At 52.9% G+C, this 21,839-nt stretch overlaps 1 protein-coding gene across 1 annotated transcript; it reads left to right on the forward strand.

Annotated features, from left to right (window-relative positions):
* Nucleotides 1-2,351: 2,351 nt before the first annotated feature.
* LOC143677396 (low-density lipoprotein receptor-related protein 5-like protein) lies at nucleotides 2,352-21,437 on the forward strand. The gene is made up of 2 exons (XM_077153267.1): nucleotides 2,352-2,933; nucleotides 21,048-21,437. The coding sequence occupies exon 2, from the start codon at nucleotides 21,177-21,179 to the stop codon at nucleotides 21,435-21,437; it is 261 nt and encodes an 86-aa protein (XP_077009382.1). The 5' UTR covers nucleotides 2,352-2,933; nucleotides 21,048-21,176.
* The last annotated feature ends 402 nt before the right edge of the window (nucleotides 21,438-21,839 follow it).

The raw sequence follows: 21,839 nt of genomic DNA on the forward strand, positions 1-21,839 counted from the left end.
TTTTGGTTCAGTGTAGCTTACTGTTCATTTGGGAGGCAGAGGCTCCCCTGACCTGGTTGCCCTTTAGATATAGAAATGTGCCCTCCATGGACCAGGCATTCATTTATTCACGGATGAAGTGCTACCTGCTGACTCAGGGCTGGGTCTTGGGGATCCTCTCAGGAGGGCAGACCCTGTCCCTGAACTGCAGGTCAGAGGACATGACCCAGCTATCTGTCCCAGTGCAAAGGTGGTGATGCTGCTGAGGCAGGACCAAAGTGCAGACATGGTCTTTTCTGTTCAGGCCTGGTGTATTATTCAGTTAGTGCTGCATAACAAAATATCCCCCTAACCTAGCCTAGATCAGAAAACAAGTTTTTTGGGGAGTGGGTGGGGTGCAGCTTCTCCTGGTGTTTCTGACCCAGGGGCTGTCCTAGGGTTGGCATCCAGCTGTCGGCTGGGGCTGTTGTCATCTGGAGACCTACCCTGGACTGGAGGATGCCCTTCCATGGCTGTCCACAGAAGGCCCCTGTTTCTCACTACCTGAGTCCTGCTGTGGATGAGCCTGGCATCATTGGTTGTCTGCATATTCTGTTCCATTGTCCCTGTGAGCCCAGGCTGGCTGGGTCAGGGGCCTGGCTTGATACTTGAAAAGACTGATTGGCCCAGGAGATCTGGCCCTTGGGGAAGCTGAGTGGTCCTAGTGATAATGAAGGATGCATGAGAGGCTGGAAAGGGTGCAGGCCCAGGCTGTCCTGGCAGGGGATGGTGACAAGACAGGGAGGGTGATGGTGGCAGCTGTGGTGATGGTTGTAACTCAGTGGCAGTGTTGGTTATAACTCGATAGCAATGGTGGAAATGAAGATAATGTGGTGGTTAGATTCAGTTGTCAGCTTGGTCAGGTGAAGGCACCTAGTTCTGTTGCTGTGGACATGAGCCAATGGTATGTGAACCTCATCTGTAGCTGATTGCATCTTCAGTTGGCTAGGAGGCATGCCTGCTGCAATGAATGATGTTTGATTTAATTGGCTGGTGCTTAAATGAGAGAGTGCAAGGGAGCACAGCCCAAGTAGCTCAGTCCAGGCCTTTGGAGATGCAGAGAGAAATCACCCTGGCGAAAGTTATTGGAACCAAGAGACCTGGAGAGAAGGCCAGCAGAGCCCATCCTGTGCCTTCCCACATAAGAAAGAACCTCAGTGGAAAGTTTAAGCTGCCTTTCCTCTGAAGAACTAACAAAATAAATCCCCTTTTATTAAGAGCCAATCCATTTCTGGTGTGTTGCATTCTGGCAGCTAGCAAACTGGAACAGATTGTGACAAAGGCCAGCCCTCCCTTAGGACATTTATTACCTCATTTGATTGTCACACCAGCCCTGGGAAGGGTTTCCTTTTATGAGCCTATGTGTTGAGGGAACACAGAGAGGTTATGAACTTGCCCAGGGCCACATAGCTGGTCAGACCTAGAGCTGACTTTGGAATCACTGGCTCCTCAGGCCTGACAGGGGCCGCATGCCTTTTGAACATGCCGAGGTCTGGAAGCAGGTGAGCTCTGGAGCTAGGCAGACCTGTCCTCTCCCCCTTTTGCCATGCCCTTGGTGGGTTGCCTTAGTGTCCTGAGATTCAGGGCTGTTTCTAGGGTCTTGTGAGGACTTGGTGCTGGGAACCCTGGAAGCACTCACAAAAGTGAGTGCCAGGAAGCTCCTGGGCCCAGTGGGAGGTGGGTAGGGGTCATGGCTGGGGCTGGCTGCCAGCCATATGTGGGGAGGAGGGTGTCCTGCCGGCTGCAGGGTGAGGGTGGGTGGCAGGCCGGGAGCTGGCATGAAGCTGCCCATGGTACTGCCAGTTAAGGTGGGCCTGGGGATGGGCAGTTGGAGAATGAGCCATCTGCCAGCCCCTCTGATCCAAAAGCGTCAATGTCAACAGAACTGAACACAATCAAAAAACAGCAAATGGAGGAGGCACTGTGTGGCTTGAGAGAGCGTGTGCCAAATTCCCATTTATTTAGTGCACAGTCTCAAAGATGTACTCTCTGCTAGGAGCTGTACCAGGGGATGGGGGCACAGACATGACCACCCACCCACAGCCCCTGCCCTGGGGGGCTCACAGGGGGTGGAGATTAAGCAAATAACCACAGGACCACCAGCAGTGTAAAATTATGATCGCATTACCAGTTACCAGTGCCTCCTTAAAAAATACATTCTCACTGCTGGGTCTTGTAAGAAAAGAAAAGCTTTTTCTCATGTTTAATTTACTTGGCAAATAGTGTGTTCCAGGCAGCATAAGGGTAAGCAGGTCCATTCAGTCCAGCTTGTGCGAAGTTGTGAAAATCTCAGGCCGGGGCAGGCATGCCCACAGTCAGCTCCATGTCCTCCCTGCAGCTCTGCCTGCCCCTCCCTCCTCTGATGACCTTGGTCACAAGCCCCACCTCCCAGGACAGGCTGCTCGGGGAGGAGATGGGTGTGCATTCCCACTGCAATCGGGGAATGAGGGCAGCTGTGTTTGCAGGGGACACCCCCATTACCCATGCATTGGGAGAGGTCTTGGGGTCCGAGTGGGGGCCTGGGGCTCCCAGAATCCTCCCCCCAGTCTTGCTTTCCTCTTTTGCAGCTGTTTTTGTCCCATTTAGTGCAGACTGATCCATGGGGTGACTGGACGCTTTCAGAACTCGCCACATAGGCGGCCTCTGGAATGCCCTGCCTCGGGGGCCAGGGGCACTGGCAGCTGCTGATGGTCCCTTGGTGTCATCACCCCCATACAGGCAGAAGGTGCTGGAGGGCAGCCTGACCCACCCATTCACCCTGACGCTGTCCAAGAACACTCTCTACTGGACAGACTGGCAGACCCGCTCCATCCACGCCTGCAACAAATGGAGCAGGGAGAAGAGGAGGGAGGTGCTGAGTGCGCTCTGATTGCCCATGAACATCCAAGTGCTCAGCCAGGAGTGGCAGCCCTACGGTGAGTGCCCTCCCGCTGCCGCCCAGACCCCTGGGTGGGCCACACTCACCTCTCACCCATGCTCCTGCAGCAGGTTCTTTCTGAGCCCCCCTAATGCAGGAGAGCCCAGCCCCAGACTCTGGACCTGGGTTTGGGGGTGGAGGGACAGCCTGCACAGTGGCGGAGCCAAGGGAGGGCTTGCATGAGTGGAAGGGTGTACAGGGCCTGGGGGTGGGCAGGTGACTGCTACATCCCTGGGCCCCTCAAAGATGGTGAGGGGATGCTGGCAAAGGTTGCCCAGTTAGAGGCCTCATGGAGGTTACATGATCACTGATGAGAAAGCTGCTCTAAGTCGTAGTCCTCAGGCTGGGCGCCCTCTAAGGTCGTGGCATGGTCCCTGATGGTAAAAGGCTTGGAACTCAGACTTTCAGAGCTCCCACTACAGTGGGCTGGGTGCTAGTGCCCTGGGCACACCCACTACCACAGTGACAAGGAACGGGATTTACTGGCAAAGCTGTTATAGAAGGTTTGAACTCTGAATTTAGGAATGGGGGGTTGGAGGTGACAGCTTTGCTCACCACAGGGCAGAGGGGTAGGCAGGTTCCCTGGCATTGTTTCTGGAGACGGCAGTGTGGTTATTTCCCCACTGCATTTGGGTAGCCCACAAGCCTGAGTGAGGTTAGGTGTGGGGGCTTTAGGAAGGGAGGGGCACTGCCCCTTTCAGGAGTAGTAACCCATTGTCGGGCCCTGGGTGTAGTGTGTGTCATACAGTCGTGTACTGGTTGTGGAAGGGTGTGGGGAAATGAATAGCACACTTGGTACCCCAAGAGGCTCTGCCCAGTGCCTGGGTGGGTTCACTGGCCCCTGTCCTGAACCCACAGGGTTCAGTTGTGTCACAGAGACAAGACTGGCCTATGCTCCAGGCACTTCACCTGCCTTCACTGCACAGGGTATTCCTGAGACCCTGCTGGAGTGGAGATGCTCATAGGATGGCTTCCTGGAAGAGGTGTCCTTTAAGGAGCCTTGAAGGAAAAGTGGGTTTTCTAGTTCTTGGAGGGGGAGTCCCGGTGCAGGGCAAATGCCCATTCCAGAAAAAGCAGGAACCCAGGTCAGCCCTATCTGAGCTGCGGCCAGGAAGTTCCTAGTGGGTTTTGGAGAAATTGTGGACCAGCTGGTGAGGCTGAAGACCCAGCATGGAGGATAGTCAGCCATGATGCAGGATGGGGGGGGCTCATGGTGCCAAGTGAGGAGGGCTTTGGACAAGGGTACACACCGGGGGCATTCATGTCTTGGGACCAGGAGGTGGGATGCTGGCTCATTTGGAATCAGGTGAGTGGTGAGTGGTGGGTGGTAGCTGGTGGTGGTGTTGGCAGGCCCTGTTCTGGAATGTTCTCTCATGCCACCCTGGCTTCCACAATCCACACGCAATGTAAGGAAGACAACGGCGGCTGCTCCCACCTATGCTTGCTGTCCTCACAGGAGCCTTTCTATGCTTGTGCCTGCCCCACTGGCATGCAGCTCCAGGACAATGACAAGACATGTAAGGCAGGTGAGACGAGATGCAGGCGGGGGGCCTGCCAACTTGGATATCCCTTAGGGAGTCGGTGGGTCCATTTGAAAGCACCTGCTTGGTTGGTGAAGGCTTTGAGAATCACGGGCCCAGTGGTCCTTGGGCAGCATACAGGTCAGGATTCATGTTCAAATCTGGGCTCTGCTGCCTGCTGGGCAAATGTTTCTGACATGCTCCCCAGCCCCAGGGAGCCCAATGACGTCCAGTACATGGACCTGCCACCACAGTGCTGTGCATAAGAGCTCACTGCCATCAGCTGTGACACAAAAGCTGTTTTTATTCCTAAAAGAGATAAAAGCATTGGAGGATGTGGTGAAACAAGAAGCGACTTCATGGCCCTTCACCCCTGGTGGACACGTCTTCCTTTCCTGCCTCTGGCCCATCCACTCCACAGCACCACAAGCTGTGTGCATTGGCTTCATTGCCTCCTTTTCTGCTTTCTCGTAAACACTTTCCATATTGATAGAGAATTGAAGGTCCGCTTTGATCATTGCCTCCCATTCCAGCCATGTGTGGATACACGAAGTTAAGGTAGGTTCTCCCACCCCACCCCCACCTGCCACACACTCTTTGTGCAGGAGGGGAGAGGTCTTTGGATATTTTCTAGCTTTTTATTCTTTCTCCTTTACTTTCCAGCACTTGCTTCTTTATCAGCTCTTACTATTATTGTTTAATGATCATCCCCTCTCTTCTGAAGCATGTCGGGGGACCTTTATTTCTGTATCAGGTTTGGGGAAGCTTCTGTAGGGAAGCACCCACATCCAGGATGTAGCCTGTCCTGGGGGATGCGCAAAGTCCCCCAAACGGGGACTGGCCACTGGGCTGACTCATCCTGGCCAATGAGTGCAGTGAGGTAGCTGTTGCCCTGCAACAGTCCTCCACTGTTATATGGAGCATGATGGAGCCAGGCCAGCAGTGGGAGGGCTGGGGACAGGGAGAAGGGGACAGGAGAGGGACAACAGGGGCCTCCAACGCAGGAGCCCCTGGCCAGAGTGCTCCCTGGGGCTGGGACGGATTCCGCTGGTAGGCTCAGAAGTGAGCCATCCCCTAGAAGCATTTTCCAGGGGTTCCTGCCCAGGGAGAGGCATTTCCTCCCTCTCCTACTAGGTGCTTGGCACCTAGCACCTGGGGCCACATGGCCAGGTGCTGAATGAGTATCTGTGGTGGGGGCAGGGCCAGGGTGGGGTCTCCCCTCTGCTCCCTGGCAGGGCTCTGCTGTGGGCAAGGATTTTTCAGGACTGTATCTGTGCTTTCTCTTTCCCAGAACAAAGCATCTTTTATTTTGAAATAATTTCCAACATAAGGAAAGTTACAGAAATGATACACAGAGCTCCAGTGTATCCCCCGCTCATATACTCAGATTTATTAACTCTTAGCTTCTTGTCCCATATATTATATCATTGTATCATTTTATCTGTCTGTCTGATCACCTGTTTACTGCAGATTGGATAGTGAGAACAGAGCATCTTCACTGGAGACCTGGCTGTTCTACCAGGGGCCAGTTATCTGTGTGCCACCTCCTGCAGGGTCTGGGGAGGGGGTCTCCCCAAGGCAGGATGGCCCCGTGCAGTTGGAACATCACTGAGAGGATGTGTGCAGTTTGAAAGGGGGTGGGGGGATGTGGACAGCCCCCTCCTCACAGCTCTTATATAAGGGGCCCTAGCTGCTCAGAGCAGGGCTTGCCTTAGAGACCACTGGTCCGTGGTGCTTTCATTCATTCACTCACCCATTCATTCACTCAACAGTCATTTATTGAGCACCTCCTGTGTGCCAGTATCCATTTCCTAGGCACTGGGTATCCTGCTGTGAGCAGCACAGACAAAACTTCTGCTCTCTGGAGCTCGCAGGATAGGGAGTGTGGGGTAGGTCAGACAGTACAAGTCGGCGGATTATTCAGTGTCTTAGAAAAGGTAAGTGTCTTGGGAGACCAGCTCTTCAGTCATTTCTAGATGCTTTTTGCCATTTGCCATCCACTGACCTCGAAGGTGATCTTGAGAAAGGTGCTGGGCCAGGGCCAAGGGGCTCCAGGTGAGTCGCCCTAGAACGCTTTGCTGATCCTGGGGCTGGGAACTAAGTAGGGGAAGTACATGATGCTGGGGCCTCATGGGGTTGTGTTAGTCTCTCATTTCACTGAGGGGAAAACAGGGGCTAAGGGACTAACCTGAGGTCACCTTAGAGGTGGGAGAGAAGGTTCTAGAGGGTGGGGTCTGCTGGTCTGGCTGGTACCTGTGCCTCCTGTCCCCACCTGTCCAGGGCTCCCCTCCCTCCTGGAGCAGGGGCAGCTCAGCTCAGCTCAGCAAGCATCTTGCATAGCTTGGACTTCACCTTCAACCTGCTTGGATTTGGTTTCCCACTTTCCTGCCCACCTGTTTGGGAGAAAGACATGAATTCCAGCATGTTCCGCAGGGTGTGTGCCCCAGTCCTGGCAAGGAAGAGATGAGGGTCCCAGGTAGGGGGAGGGAGGTACAGAGGTTGGTGCAGGCCCCCACAGCTCATAGTGTTGGGAAGCTGCCACTACAAAGAGGCCTCAGGGCAGAGCGGAGGAAGGAGTGCCAGAATTTTGGAGCAGATATTTCTTTAGAAAGAGAACTTCAAGGCGGTGCAGCTGTGGTGCAGTGGCAGACCTGGATTCAATTCGTGGAGCTACCCATGCCAAAAAAGCAAAAGAAAACTTCACCCTTGCAAATTTGAAGATGATGGAGCATGTCAGTTCCACAGTATCACTCATAGCACCCACAAGCCTCTTGTGTGCTGGGAGCTGAGAACAGTCGTTCAGGGCACCCACTGTTCCCCTGCCCCTCACAATCTAGCTGGGATCAAGTGTCAGACAGGAAACCAGCAAATTATTTGGAGATAAAAATAAGATGGATAGAAACAGGGCCGAGATGGAAAAAAATGTGGCGGAGGTGGGGGAGGTGTTCTGTCAGCCTGAGAAGGAAGGTCAGAGGATTCTCAAAGGTGCCACCATGTAAGCTGAGTCCCGCAGGACTAAAAGGAAGGAGAAAAAGAAAATGATATTAAACGCCCTTCCAGTGAGAAAAAACAGCATGCACGGTGGTCCAGAGGCAGGTGCGAGCTTGGCCTCAGAGCTGCTTCACAGGCATGAAAACTGCAGTCATGCAGACTCCACACTCAGGAGGGCCCCCTTGGCCTCATGCTCTGCATTTTTACTTTGCATTGGGACTTCAGATAAAGTAGCCAGTCTTGCTTGGTGTATTGAGAGACTAAGGGAAAACCTGGAGGTGTTCGCTCAGTATTTCTGTGCCTGCCCCTCTCTGCTGTTGTGTGTAGCTATCTGTGTGGATAAACTTACAAATTGTACCATAGTTGCTGTTTTGGTTTGTTAAAGCTGCTGGAATGCAATATACCAGAAATGGAATGGCTTTTATAAACGGGATTTATTAAATTTCAAGTTTACAGTCCTAAGGCCATAAAAGTATCCAAATGAAGGCATCCAGAGAAAGATACCTTGACTCAAGAGAGGCCGATGTCTGTCACATAGGAAGGCATGTGGCTGGCATCTGCTGGTCCTTGTTCCTGTTCCATTGTTTCCAGATTCTGATGTCAGTGGTTTCCTCTCTAAGCATCTGTGGGCCTTCACTTGTCTCCTCTGTGACACAACTCTGGGTTCTGGGTTGCTTAGCATCTCCTGGGAAAGCACATACATGGTGATGTCTGCAGAGCCCTGTCTCCAAACATCTGTGTTTCGGCCTCTACTCTCTCTGTTGGCTCTGAAGCAGCTATTCTTGAAGCATCTACATCTGAAGTTTCTGCTTTTAAGGGACTCTAGTAAATTAATCAAGACTCACCTTGAATGGGTAGAGTCACATCTCCAGTTAATCAAAAATCCATACCCACAATTGGGTATGTCATGTATCCATGGAGATAATCTAATCAAAATGTTATGCCTAATGTGGGTGGGTTGGTCTCTAGGGAAAAAATCTAATCAAAGGCTTTTACCCTACAGTATGAAATCAGGATTAGAAGAAACATAGCTGCATGCGCAAGATTGAATCAGGATTCAAGCATGGCTTTTTGGGGTATTTAATAGTTTCAAACCAGCACAGGCACATTTATTTTTCTGTGGTCATTATGCTTCAGAAACATAAGTTTTAGTGCCTGCAGTTCATCACATGGATCTTTTTTCCACCCCCTCCCTTGTGGGATGTTTCTGTTTTTTTTTGTGGTTGAGCTACTTCTGAGCAGTGCTGCCACAGAGGAACAAGTGCAGGTTTGGGGGTGGGCCTGGGTCTGGCATGTGTTGCCACCATCCGTTGGTGAAGCTGGTGGTTCTGTCTGCCCTGGAAAGGGAGGGTACAGGCTGGGTGCAGGTGTGGCCTCCAACCTTGCACAGTGGCCTCACCCAGTGGACATATGGGGAAGGAGCAGGGGATACCCATGGCTCCCTGAGTTGTGAATGGTGCAATAGGGCCTCTGTGGTCCCCTCTCCAGGACCTAGGGCAGGGGCCCTATAAGGCCTCCTCATGTGTCAGTTCTAGAATCGGGGTATGGCCAAAAGTGGGGAATAGGCAGGAGCAGCCTCCTGGAGTCATAGCTGGAGCAGCCTGGGGTTCCAGAAAGAGCTTTCCCAGGCAACCCCGAGGTCCTGGGGCTGGGCTGCCCTCCACCTCCTTTCCATGTTGGTAAGCTGGGGGCAGAAGGCCATCCCACCCTGGGAGCTACAAGAATGGAAAGTGCCATGTGCATGCTTGCCACATGGGAGGTGCACACGGCCCACAGGCAGGGCAAATGGACTGGCCCCTGCTGTGTTGAGGATCCCCCCACACCCTGGGAGGAGCAGGGCTGCCATAGGGACAGTGCATCAAGAGCATGGGTTCTTCCAACCCCAGGAGCAGGGGCCATGGCTGACCTGGAGCTCAGACCCCTTTCTGGGTCCCCCACACCCCTGTGGCTGGAGCCACTGAGCCCAGGGACAGACCCACCTGGTCAAGCCCTTAAGGACACTGTGTCCTTTCTGCAGATGTTAACAGTGCATCTCCAGCCCTGGGGCTTGGCAGCTGTGGGTTCCAGAACCCTCTCAGAGCTTGTTGGGCATGGGGTTGGGGACTGAGTGAGAAGACCCCCAAAGAGGTGGCCCAAGGTCTGAGCAGGAATTTCTGGGCCCCAAACCCAGTGCACCTGAGGGGTGGTGGATGGCAGACCCTGCTGATCCTGTGGGGAACTGTTCTAGCTGGAGCTGCTGGGCAGTAGGTGCCAACCCCATGGCCCCCAGCCTCACCAGTCAAAGAGGGTGGCTTCCAGGTCTCCTGGTGATCCAGACACATGGTGTCACCCTCCTCTGGCCTCCTAAGATCTCTTGTCAGTGTTCCAGATTGCTCACATTGGAGAAGCCAAGTGGCATGTGAAAACCATTTTGTTACCACACAGGAGGCTGCCTCTGGCAGGCGTGCGAGCAGAGCCTGGGGTGGGTGCTTTGGAGCTGAGCTTGCATCTTTCTGCCTTCCCTCCAGATGCCCTTCTGGGGTGTGATGTCAAGAGCCAGAAAAAGCTCACAGAAGAAGCTGAAGGGATGGGGCAAGGAGGCCCTGCTTTGTATGAGAATGTGACTGTTTGGGTCACAGACATTTTTTACAGAAGTGTTTCCCTGCTTGGCCATTGGCACGGCCCAGACACTTGTCCGCAGACTTCGCTGACCATGCCATTATCTTGTGGGTGCTGCAGGCTGCTGGTGGCTTCTCTCTCCCCCTGCCTGCAACTTGGGTGAGGGTGAAGTGTTCCAGGGGCAGGTGGCTTGGGAAAAGATAGATGAGCATTATCTAAAAGTTTTAGTTTGACTTGAGAAGACACCCAGAAGCTTCTGAGAAGCAAGTCAAAGGTTTGCCACCAGGATAGATTTCTGGAAAATTTTCTGGAGTTGGTTCTAAAAGTCCAGAAAAGGGATATTGGGTGGAGTGCGAAAGAGATTTTATGCTTGAGGAATTTTTGTTGTTTGGGGGATATTCTAGTTTACTAGTTGCCAGAATGCAATATACCAGAAATGAAATGGCTTTTAAAGAGGGGAATTTAGTAAGTTATATGTTTGTATGTTCTAAGGCTGTAGAAATGTCCTAGTTAAAACAAGTCTATAGAAATGTCCAATCTAAGGCATCCAGGCAAAGATGTCTTTGTTCAAGAAGGCCGATGATGTTCAGGGTTTCTCTCTCAGTTGGAAAGGCACATGGCAACATCTGCTAGCTTTCTCTCCAGGCTTCATGGTTCATGAAGCTCCCCTGGGGGCATTTTCCTTCTTCATCTCCAAAGGTCCCAGGCTGCATGGGCTCTAAAGCTTTTTCAAAAATCATTCCCAGGTGGGCCATGGTGGCTCAGTGGCACAGTTCTCACCTGCCATGCCAGAGACCCGGATTCATTTCCTGGTGCCTGCCCATGTTAAAAAAAAAATCATTCCCTCTTAAAGGGCTCCAGTAAACAACCTCACTTTGAATGGGTGAAGACACATCACTATGGAAACCATCTAATAAAAAATTAACCACCCATGATGGGGTGGGTCACATCTCTATGGAAACAATAAAAAAAATTCCCACCCAGCGGTATTGAATGAGCTTTTCTGGGGTCCATGACAGATTCAAACTGGCATGGTGGGGGCAGACGCAGTCCCACGTAACACGTGTGGGAGGCAGTGGTGGGGCAATGAACAGGACCCAGGTGGGGTTTCAGATTTCACAAAAAGAGAAGACCACCACCCAAAAACAAAGGATATATAAGAAACAGGCTCCCCAGCCTCCAATTTTTGTCCCTCTCCTTTCCTGTTTAAGGGTGGCTTTTTACTGAGATGCCACCACCCGGGTGTCCCCACTGTCGACCTGCCTTGCTTTCCAGGCTGCAGCGGTCCGTTTGCATGTGTGGTTTTTTACCCTGGCGATGTAAATTATCTGGAGAACATGGCTTCCTGGCTGTGGGGTTATGGTTTATGAAAACCAGAGACGGTGGCTGGTAACACAAGAGCCAAGTGACAAATGAAACATGAAATCCTGTGGGACATTGCCAGTGCAGCTGACCTGTGGGGTCCTGGTAGACAGGGACTTTGCATGGGCACCTATCCAGGGGACTGTCAGAGGTTGCCTGGAAGGGCTGGCAGCACCCTGGGGAGGCTGTCCAGGGCTGGGTGTCAGAAGGGAGGTCCCAGGAGCTACAGGGGTCATTTGTCCCCTTGTGGACCCTGAAGGAATGGGTGAGGTCCCATGTGCCTGGAGAGGAAGGAATGGTGGCCTCACCTTCAGGGCTTGGGAGGTGGCCCCTACTAGGGGAAGGGCCCATGGGGCAGAAGGACATGCAGGAAATGGGTAGCACTGGAGGTGGTACCTCATGGGGACTGGAGGTGGTGCAGGAAGCAATGTCTAGCTCCAGAGGATCCATACTCCTTGTGGCAGTGAGGAGTTGCACAGCCAGGCAAACCCAAACTTTGGATCACCTTTTTGTAAAGCAAGGGCTGTTTCCTCAATCCTTTCATGAGGCCTTGAGCCCCACCCTTGCTGTGTGACTTTGGGGCTGCCTTGCCCTCTGTATGCTTCAGGATCCTCTTCTGTAAATGGGGGAGCTAGTAGGACTCACTTTGAACTTGGAATATGAGCCAGGCAGGCAATCTGATTTGATGCGTGGAGCACTGTTTCCTAAAGCTTATGGACTCCAAAGCAGATGCCAAGGTTGGGGTAGCATTGGGGGTGGGGTGTTGGGTGTGGTGACGGGATGTCCTCCTCACGTGGCCAGGCCAGCGAGGGGGCCAAGGAGGGGGGCAAGGGTGATAAGGTATGGGCAGGCAATACCCTTCCCATGGGACGCAGTTCGTGATGGGCGCCATTGGGCCTGGGGTGGGGACAACAACTGTGCCACATCAGAGTCCCTCAGCTTTCCCAGACATGCCCTGAACCACCAGGGGGCCTGCATGCAGCCAGGCTAGGGAAATCCTGAATTTGGAGCCAGAGCTCAGACTTGGCTGCCAATTATTGGGCCCCCACCGTCAGTGCCAAATGCTTTATGCTCCAGGAGCTAGCTGTGAAGAAGCTTTGGGGACATGAATCCTCTTGTGCCCCGATACTGAGCAAGTGAAAGCCAGCTCTGTGCAGGACTCAGATGCCTTCCCTGAGCAGGGTGGGGCAGCATTCCCAGGGGTGCAGGGGTCCCCTCGAGAAGGGGCGCATCATGGTCCCTGGTCATTCATAAAATGGGGAGAATGAGTGACCCCCCTTTTGCATGCCTGGGGGTGGCAGTGGTAAGGTCTCTGTGGGGTAAACCTGCAGCCAACGTGAGTCTCCCCTCCCTGCTCGGGACCCCCTCCCCTTATCCCGTTTTGGATTCACGAGAATTTCCTCCCTCGTCCTGGGCCTGCAGGCACCTGTGCCAACCAGGGCCTCTCCCTGCCTGCAATGACCCCTGCGAGGACACTGTGAAGTTGGTGGCAGCCAGTGGCTCTCCTGCCCCAGGACCGGGCTGGGATTTGGGGAGATCCTGGGTTTGCTGATGCCCTGGTCTGCGCCCTTGTGGCACTGCCCCTGCCTCGCCATCCCACGTGACTTGGAGGTGCACCCAGGACCCCATCCATGTGTGCTGGCTTCAGAGAGACTAGATGGCTCTGGCCCCTTCCCTAGTCTCCTCTCCTTTTCCTGCCCTTTGCTTCTATCCTGTGCCAGCTGCCCAGAGGACCCCTCCCTGCCCCTCCCTGTGCCAGCTCCCTTCAAGCCTTGATACAGAGCCCCATCGTGGCATGGAGCATGCCCCCAGCTCATTTCTGGTCCCCCCGAGAGCTGTGCAGGTGGGCCACCCTCGGCTTTGCCTCCAGTGGAGGGGAGGGTCCCGGCTTCCTCCTCTCCCTACTTGCCAAGGGACCCGGTTGGTGCCCAAAGATGTGCTGCCATCGAAATGGTGCCCCAGCGAGAGCTGAGGTTCCTTGGTCAGGGTGTGGTTGCTTCTAGGGCCCCAGCCCAGTGCCCTGGATACTGTGTGCCTGTGACTCGGCTCTTCTGGTCAGGGCAGGACCATGGGAGAAAAGGCTCAAGGGGACGTCACTGGGATATTTGGAGCATTGGAATATGAACTCTCAGTGTGTATTGGTGTTAAATTTCTCCACCTTGATAACTGTACACGAGGCTGTTACACAGGTGAATATCCTGTTAGTAGAAAATGAGCATGGCAGCCGGAAGTGTTCAAGGAGCATGATGTTGCAGGTTATACACATTAAGTGTGCAGAAAGTGGATTGATAAATAGATAGGTGGGCAGGTAGACGGATGGGTTGATAAATTGACAGATGCGCAGAATGTGACAGCAAATGCGGCAAAACATAGACATTGGTGGCTCTGGGGATGGGGGGGGTAGAGTATTGGAGTTCTCTGAATGAGATTTGTATTATTTTTGTGACTGTCCTGGACATTTGAATGTATTTCAAAATAAGAAGTTGAAGAAATACATATTACAAAAATAAGAAAGGACCACGTGTGTGAGAGTGTCTTCTAAACTGTAGAGTGCAGTACACACGAATGAGATTGAACTATGCGAACCACAGTCAACCATTTTTTACCTAAAAAGGGTGATTTAAAGGGTGCAGGCTGATACATCATTTCCAGAACCACCAGCTGCAGGGCAGGGCAGTGATGGCAGCTGTGCTAATACTTATTGGGGAGTCCCTGGTAGGTGCAGGGGGAACCTTACGGGAGCTGTGGAGGGAGGGGCCAGGACAAGCCCAGTTCTGGGAGTGAGCACATGGGGGTCTGTGGGTCCAAATCTTAGTCTGGGACCCTGGGCAGCCTGGCCTGGCTCCCCCCACCCCCCTAGGGGCTTCCCCAGAGCATCAGCAGGTGACATGGAGAGAAAATGGCTACAGTGAGCTGTGGGCCTTGGTGCAGAGCTACTGTGGTGGCAGTGGTTGCTCCTCGGTTTTGAGCACCCACCCCATACCTGGGCCCAGGTGTGCTCTGCACTGGCCTTTTAAAGAATTGAGGTGGGGAACCAGCCCTCTGCCTCAGCTGAGTCTCTGGCTGTTTTGCAGCTACCCCTTCCCAAACACCCCCTGCTGCACTCCTGTATTACCACCTTTAATCTGACCAACAAACCACACTTGCTCTTATGTTTTTGTCTCTGAAGTCCCCTTGGCCTGACACAGGGTGAGTCTGAGACCTCAGGGTGCATCTCTGCTCCTGGTCCAGAGGAAACGTGGTCCAGGGTGGGGGTATCTGGGGGCATGAGAGTTTGGGGTGCTGCAAGGATGGGTGTGTGCCGCTCCAGAACCTTCCAGACCCCAGCAGGGGCACATACACATCGAGTATTATGTGTGAGAAAGCAGGCACGGTGAGTGGGGGATGGGTTACTGTTCAGGATCACTCTGTGGGAGACAGAGCTGGGGCAGAAGCTTACTTGCCCTGGGCAGCTCTGCCTCTTCTGGGAGCAGCTGCTCCACAGTTGTTCTGAGGGTCTGGGTGGGGTGGTGAGGCAGGCAGGGGAGGGTCATGGGAGGTACAGAAGGGGAAGGGGAATTGTGTGGGATGCAGACAGGGGTGGGCCGTGGGGGGTGCAGATTGGGGAAGGGGAGTCATGGGGGGTACAGATAGAGGAGGACCATAGGGGTGCAGATGGGAGGGAAGGTCATGGGGGGCAGCATGAGGCAGATGGGAGGGCCACGGTGGGGAGCTTGACACCTGGGGGTGGGAAGGGTGAGGCCAGTGGCTGGGACTGAGCTGCCTGCTCTCTGGCCACCCCAGGCCTCTGGATGGAGCAGTGACACCCTGCTATGGGGCTGAGCAGTCAGAAACCCAGATTGCAGGTTGGGGCCCAGAGCCAGCAGCTCCCAATGGCCTTGGCATCCATGCTGGCCAGGTGACTGGAGCAGGGCCAGACAGGTGGACAAGCTGCTGGGGTCCTGGTTTCTGAGCAGAGCCAGCACTGCTCCTGGCTACTTCCTCTGCCTGGTGACCCCTCGGTCACTTAGCATGGTTTCCTGGACCAGGGTGATGGACTGTGGTTCTTGGGGTCATCCAACCACTCATACCAGGGGTTGGCAGAGAAACGGAATCAATCCCTAAAAGCCAAATAACATAGCTGCCTTCCTGCTGTGCAGCCACTGCATTCAGGCTGTGTACAGCCCCAGGACCTGCAGAGTGGACAGTGGCTGCACGGTGAACAGCTCTGCTTGGGGTGGCCACAGGAGACCCCATAACCTGTAACACAGCTTGGGGTGGACATGGAGAGACAGAGCGAGGTGGGTGAAAGCACTGGGCGCTCAGACCTAGGCTGCAGCAGTAGCCCTGGGCTGGCTCTGAGGTCACCTTCCCGGGCTGGTCCAGTGGATGAGGGTCGTGATACCCTTAAGTCCATTGGGATGAACAGGTTCTTCCACAGGGGATTATCACGAACCTGTCCTGCATCTTTAATGTCTCTCCAGAGGGATGGTGACAATGTTACTCAGGTGCTTCTGTACTGTGGGACCTTTAGGTGATTTCCAGGTTCTTTGCTTTGGGTGTGGCCTTTTGCTGCCATGAAGACTCTCCACGGATACCAGTATGTCTGCATTTCTGGTTTCTTCTTTGGAATATATTTTCAGAAGAGATATGACTAGCTCAGAGAGTCCCTGTCCCAGGGACTAGGAGCCCCCCACCCCCGCCCTGGGGTCAGGGACAGGCTGGGTGTCAGAGCCCCACGGAGGCTTGGCAGCCTACACAGTCCTGGGACCCCATTCCTGGCCAGCCGATTCTATGTGCCCATTTGAGGGTTACTGAGAAGTTACCCATTTCCCACGTGTATTGGCGGTCTGTATTTTTTTATTCTATGAATTCATACTCATGGCCTGTGCCCATTCATGGCTGGCATTGTGGTGGTTTTCTTATTGACTTAGGGTTTGTTGGTTTTTCTTAGCTTTCTGTTTTGAAATAATTTTAAACTTACAGGACAGTTGCACAAATGATACTAAACCCATTCAGAGAACTCCAGTATACCACACACCCATATACCAAGGTCCCCCAACCTTCTTTTTATAACAGAAATTGTAGGTTTACAGAAAAATCAGGCAGAAAATAGAGAGCCCCTATATCCCCCACCCCCCATTATTAGCCCCTCATGTAGGTGTGCTGCATTTGCACAGTTGATGGAAGAGTGCAGGCAAAGTTGTATCATTGCCTGTAACCCACGGTTTACATCAGGGTTCACTGTTTGTGTTATTCTATGGGCTGTTTAAGATGCTTTAAGAATATTTTTAAATTACTTTTATTTTTTTCTTTTTTCACCAGTTTTGTTCTCATATCATACAATCCAGCCGAGTGTATAGACATGCCTCGCCACCATAAACTTTCTGAAGACGTTTCCTTTTCTTCCACAATGAATCCATACCCCTCCCCCATGTTCCCTGCCTTTTTTTGTTGCTTCTTTATTGTATAACATAGATACAAAGAAAGCAAAGAAAAAAGCAATAATTTTCAAAGCTCTCTTCAACAAGTAGTTACAGGACAGATCCCAGTGTTTGTCATGGGCCACCGTACCGTCCTCTCAGGTTTTTCCTTCTAGGTGCTCCAGAACATTGGAGGCTAGAAGGAACAAATTTTTTTTTTTTTAACATCACAATTGACTTTTTTTTTCTTTTTTGCAAAAAATAACATACATACAAAATAAGCAATAAATTTCAAAGCACAGCACAACAATTAGTTGTAGAACAGATTTCAGAGTTTGGTCTGGGTTACAATTCCATCATTTTAGATTTTTACATCTAGCTGCTCTAAGATACTGGAGATGAAAAGAGATATTAATTTAATGATTCAGCAATCCTATTCATTTGTTAAACCCTTCCTTCTCTGTATACCTCCACCGTCACTTTGATCTTTCTCTTCCCCTGGCCTGTTGACATGTAGATTTGGCATAATGCCTTTGTTCTATTCAGGGAAGCACATTGCAGTGTTACTGGTGATTATAGACCCCAGCTTGCACTGATTCTGCTTTTTCCCATTAAATCATTATTTTTAAAAAATATTTTTAATTCAGAATCTTCATACACATTCATTCCATCAATGGTGTGCAGTCGGTGGCTCACGATATCATCACATGGTTGCATATTCATCACCATGAGCATTTTAGAACATCTGCATCATTCCAGAAAGAGAAATAAAAAGAAAAAGAAAAACCTCATACATACCACACCTCTTACCACTAGAATATCCATCTAAGTTATTTATTTTACCCTTTGACCCCACGTTATTTATATACATTAAATTACTTTTTAGCATCTTACCAGTTACACGTGCCTCTTGTATGTGGATTAGAACCTGCGCCCCTGGGCTCCGCGGCTCGCTTCCTGCCTGTGCCCAGACTGTGAGCTGTGCATAGGATCTACATTTATAAATGATTGAAAAGACACTCAGGAGAAGAACGATGTTCTGTGATGTGGTGGGCTCCTTGCTTCCACGCTCCATGCCCACCACGTCCCCTCTGCACATGGAAGCCAGGAGCCCACCCTCCTTCCTTATCACCCTGGCTCCCTTCCCCGCCCCTGGGCCCTGCCTCTTCTGTGGATCCAGTCCTGTCACAGGGACAGTATCCAGGGGCTGTGGTGACCTGGTCTCCGTGGTGTGGGGCTGTCCCTCAACTCTGCTTCTGTCCTTTCGAGCTGATGCCTTTCGAGCTGAAGGCCACAGCCTGGGTTGGCCATGCCCTGCACTTGGCCTCGGGGCCTGTCACTGCCTTCTTTTTTGGCACTGAGCTGTGTGCATGCAGGGCAGAAGGGGAGGGTCCCAAGCACACCCTGGAAGGCCTGGGGATGGTGCCCAACGAGGGGGACATTTCACCTTCTTGGCAATGCTGTTGAGTAGGCTGCTTCAACAAATAGGAAAGCAATTGGCCAAGCAGTTTCTAAGCAGTTTCATTTGCTGGTGTTTGAGCAAACTCTAACCAGTCTTGGGCACTAGTACTGGGGAAGGGGTGACCTCCTTTATTCAATGTCGGGTATAGTCCACACATTCTGCCCTCCCACCAGGCCCCTAGCCCAGGGCCACAGCCACTGCTCAGACCCTGCTGCAAACATTAAATAGGAGGCTGACTGGGCACAGACCGCTCAGACCTTTCTGGCAAATGCATCTCCTGGTCTCTGCAGTTTTCTCTGCAGAGCTCAAGTGGACCCCCAAAGGCAATGTCACTCAAGGGGTATCAGAGGACTCCCCAGCTTTGGAGTCACCGGACACTACAGGTTTATCCCAACCACTAAGTTCTGCCTGAGGCTATGAAATCACCCCGGGATCCCAGGGCTGGGACCCTTGTGCCCAGTTCCTGATGGCCCAGGATCTGTTTGGGGCACTGTGCTGGAAACTTCCATGTGGTGAAGCCACATGAAGCCAGCCCCCCACCCTGCTCAGGCAAGCCCCTTATGTGCCCCAACCCGCCAAACCTAGCTTTCCTTTGTCACTCCCATGACAGCTTGTGGTTGTATGTCACTGAGGGTTCTGCTCATCCCAGGTCTCTGCCCCATAACCCCCGGGCACTGTGCCCACCTCTACATTCTACTGCATGGCCTAGTATTGGCGCTCACAGAGCTACTGATGGAAGCTGAGCTAGGGAGTGCATGGAGCTCACACTGCTATGTGTGCCAGCTCCAAGGATCAGCAGGAACAGCATGTTCATGGGACTTTGTTCCTCTACCACTTTGCTGTGTGCCTTTGGGCCAGGCAGTTAATGTCTCTGTGTGTTAGTTTCTTCATCAATAAAGGGAGGGCGTGATTGTACCTTGTGGGATTGGGGTGAGGACTGTGTTTGTTTAGTTGATTGTGTTAGGAGGGTTATGGGAATGGGGCCAGGCCAAACAGACTCAAAATGTCCTTTTGTGCATCAGTTTCCCTCAGGGACCAGAGTTTTCTGTAGAATTGCAGCAGTGCTGCTTGAAGACAGATGGGTTTAAAGAAATATTTTTATTGAGAAATATTGGCACACATAGAGTCCAACGATATTATACAATCAATGCCTCACAGTATCATCACATACTTGTGTATTTTTCACCATTATCTTTTCAGAACATTTGTGTCATGCCAGAAAAAGAAATAAAAAGAAGAAGGAAAGAGAACTCATACATCCCATCCATGCCCCTTACCCCTCCTTCGCATTGACCCATGGTATTTGAATCTCCCCAGTTTTTACCCTTTCTCTCTCCCTATTATTTATTGATTTTTATCCTTTTTTTAAACTCGTCTGTCCATGCCTTGGATAGAAGGAGCATCCAGATGGGATTTGACACACCCCCGTGATACTCCCCTCACTTTGCCTGGAAACCCCACAGCCTCTTTTGACAGTTTTGTGTACACACCACCCCCTCCACCGGCCATCTCAGGGGGGTCCTGCCTGCAGGCCCCTCCCCGTGGATCTAGAATATGCTGATGGCTCCCTGACATCTGGTTTATGTTTCCCTCGATGTTAGAAGGAGATGGGGATGCAGTCACCATCAGGTCCAGCAGACTCTTCCTACAGACAAGGAAGTTGAGGCTCTGGGGGTGCCCCAGGTCACAGAGTGGGACTTCTGCCCTGAATCCTCACTGCTTTCTGAAGACATGGCAGTGCCTGTCCACACTTGTGCTCAGCCCATGGCCAAAGGTGCAGAGCTCGCCACCACCAGGCACGGCCTGGGCTAGGGAAGACATTGGGTTGCTGTGGGATGGGCTTTGGGGGGTGGTTCTGAAATGTGGACGTCTGGTGTGGACAGTGCATTGCCTATTCCCCGTGGGTCCCCATTTGGAGCTAAGTCACTTGAGGTCATCCAGTCTGCTCACTTGGCCAGTTGTCACAGCCCAGCTCTGTGGAGGCCATCGTGGGCCATGGTGGGGTGCCATCCAAGGAGTCGGGGTGCTTGTGTCTAGTCCTGGCTTGGGCCGGACGAGGTGTGGCCTGGACAGGCCTGTGTCAAATGGCCTTGACCTTGGGCCAGACCTCGGCCTGCTGTGATGGCTCCGTGCCACTGAGAACCCACCAGGACTCTGCTCTGTCTCATGCGCCATGAATATGGAGACAATAAACAGGCTAATTGATGGGTGTTTCTGGCCCTGTGCTTGGAGCCAGGGGGACATGGGGAAGACTAGGAACCTGTTCCCCATGCACAGGCCTTGCCAGGAAGGCTCCGTGGGAGAAGCAATCAGGGCGACACAGTAATGGGGCACGGTGTGGCACTGTGGGGGCAGGCAGAGGGGTGGGGGTGCATGGGCTGAGCATATGTGAGGCGGGGCCCGGTGTGCAGTCTGAGGTGTTGCGTCTGGCAAGCAGGGCATGGAGCCCAGGGTCCAGGCGGGTCTTGAGTTGCAGCTGGTTTGTGGCTGGGCAAGAGGCTACAGATGAGTAGGGAACTGCAGATGAGAAGGGGGCTGGTTCTGAGGCAGTTCATGTGCAGGGGCTGAAGGCCTGGCTGTGTGACTTCCAGCAGGCTGCCTAACCTCTCTGGGTGCTGGTATTCTCATCTGTAAAATGGAGATGCATGTGATGCCACCCTTCTGGGGCTCTGGGGGTACCTGGGGAAAGTGTGGGGGGGGTGTGCCCCTGCTCTGCTGGCCACCATGCCCACCCTGTGACAACCACACCCTCTCACCCCACCATGCATGTCCCCCAGGGGCCGAGTTGGTGCTGCTGCTGGTCTGGCACACAGACCTGTGAAAGATCTCGCTGGACACGCGGTACTCCACCGACATCTTGCTGCCCATGGGCGACGTCCAGCACCTTTGCCATCGACTATGACCACATGTACTGGATAGATGATGAGGTACGGGCCATCCGCCAGGCCCGCTTGGACGGGTCAGGGGTACAGATGCAGGTCAACACGGAGGTCACCGACCCCGACGGCCTTGAGGTGGACTGGGTGTCCTGCAACCTCTACTGGAGTAACACGAGCACCAACTGCATCGAGATCATGTACCTCAACGGCACCTCCCTCAAGATCCTGGTGTCTGAGGACCTGGACGAGCCCCCCCCCCACCATCGTGGTGCACCCATGGTTGGGTAAGGGACGGGGCTGGTGGGCAGGGTGTTAGCCATGGGCTGGGGGCTTGGGGCAGTAGCAGGTAGGGCTTAGCAGGTGACTGGTAGGTTGGGCCTGCAGCAGGTGGGGGTGATCCATGGGTGGGGGTCTGATGGATAGGGGTTCCTGCAAGTGGGGAGCTGGGGGTGGCCAAAATGGGGGGCTGCAAGTGAAGTTAAACAGATGTGAAAGAACTTTGCACAGACCAGGGCTTTCCAAATGTTTTGGAGCATCAGACTCCCCTTCAGGAGGGCGTGTTAAAATGCAGGTGGCCAGGTCCCCCCCTGTCCTGACCAGGGTTCTGATTCAGGAGACCTGTATGGCATAGGGCCCAAGAACTTGCATTTCTGACAAGCTCTTGGGTGGAGCTGCTGCTGCTAGTCTCAG

The sequence above is a fragment of the Tamandua tetradactyla genome, chromosome 3, assembly GCF_023851605.1.
Source record: "Tamandua tetradactyla isolate mTamTet1 chromosome 3, mTamTet1.pri, whole genome shotgun sequence".
Classification (NCBI taxonomy): domain Eukaryota; kingdom Metazoa; phylum Chordata; class Mammalia; order Pilosa; family Myrmecophagidae; genus Tamandua; species Tamandua tetradactyla.

Excerpts from the sequence above, each read along its gene's own strand:
- LOC143677396 (XM_077153267.1), top strand. The coding sequence starts at position 21,177 with ATGTACTGGATAGATGATGAGGTACGGGCCATCCGCCAGGCCCGCTTG.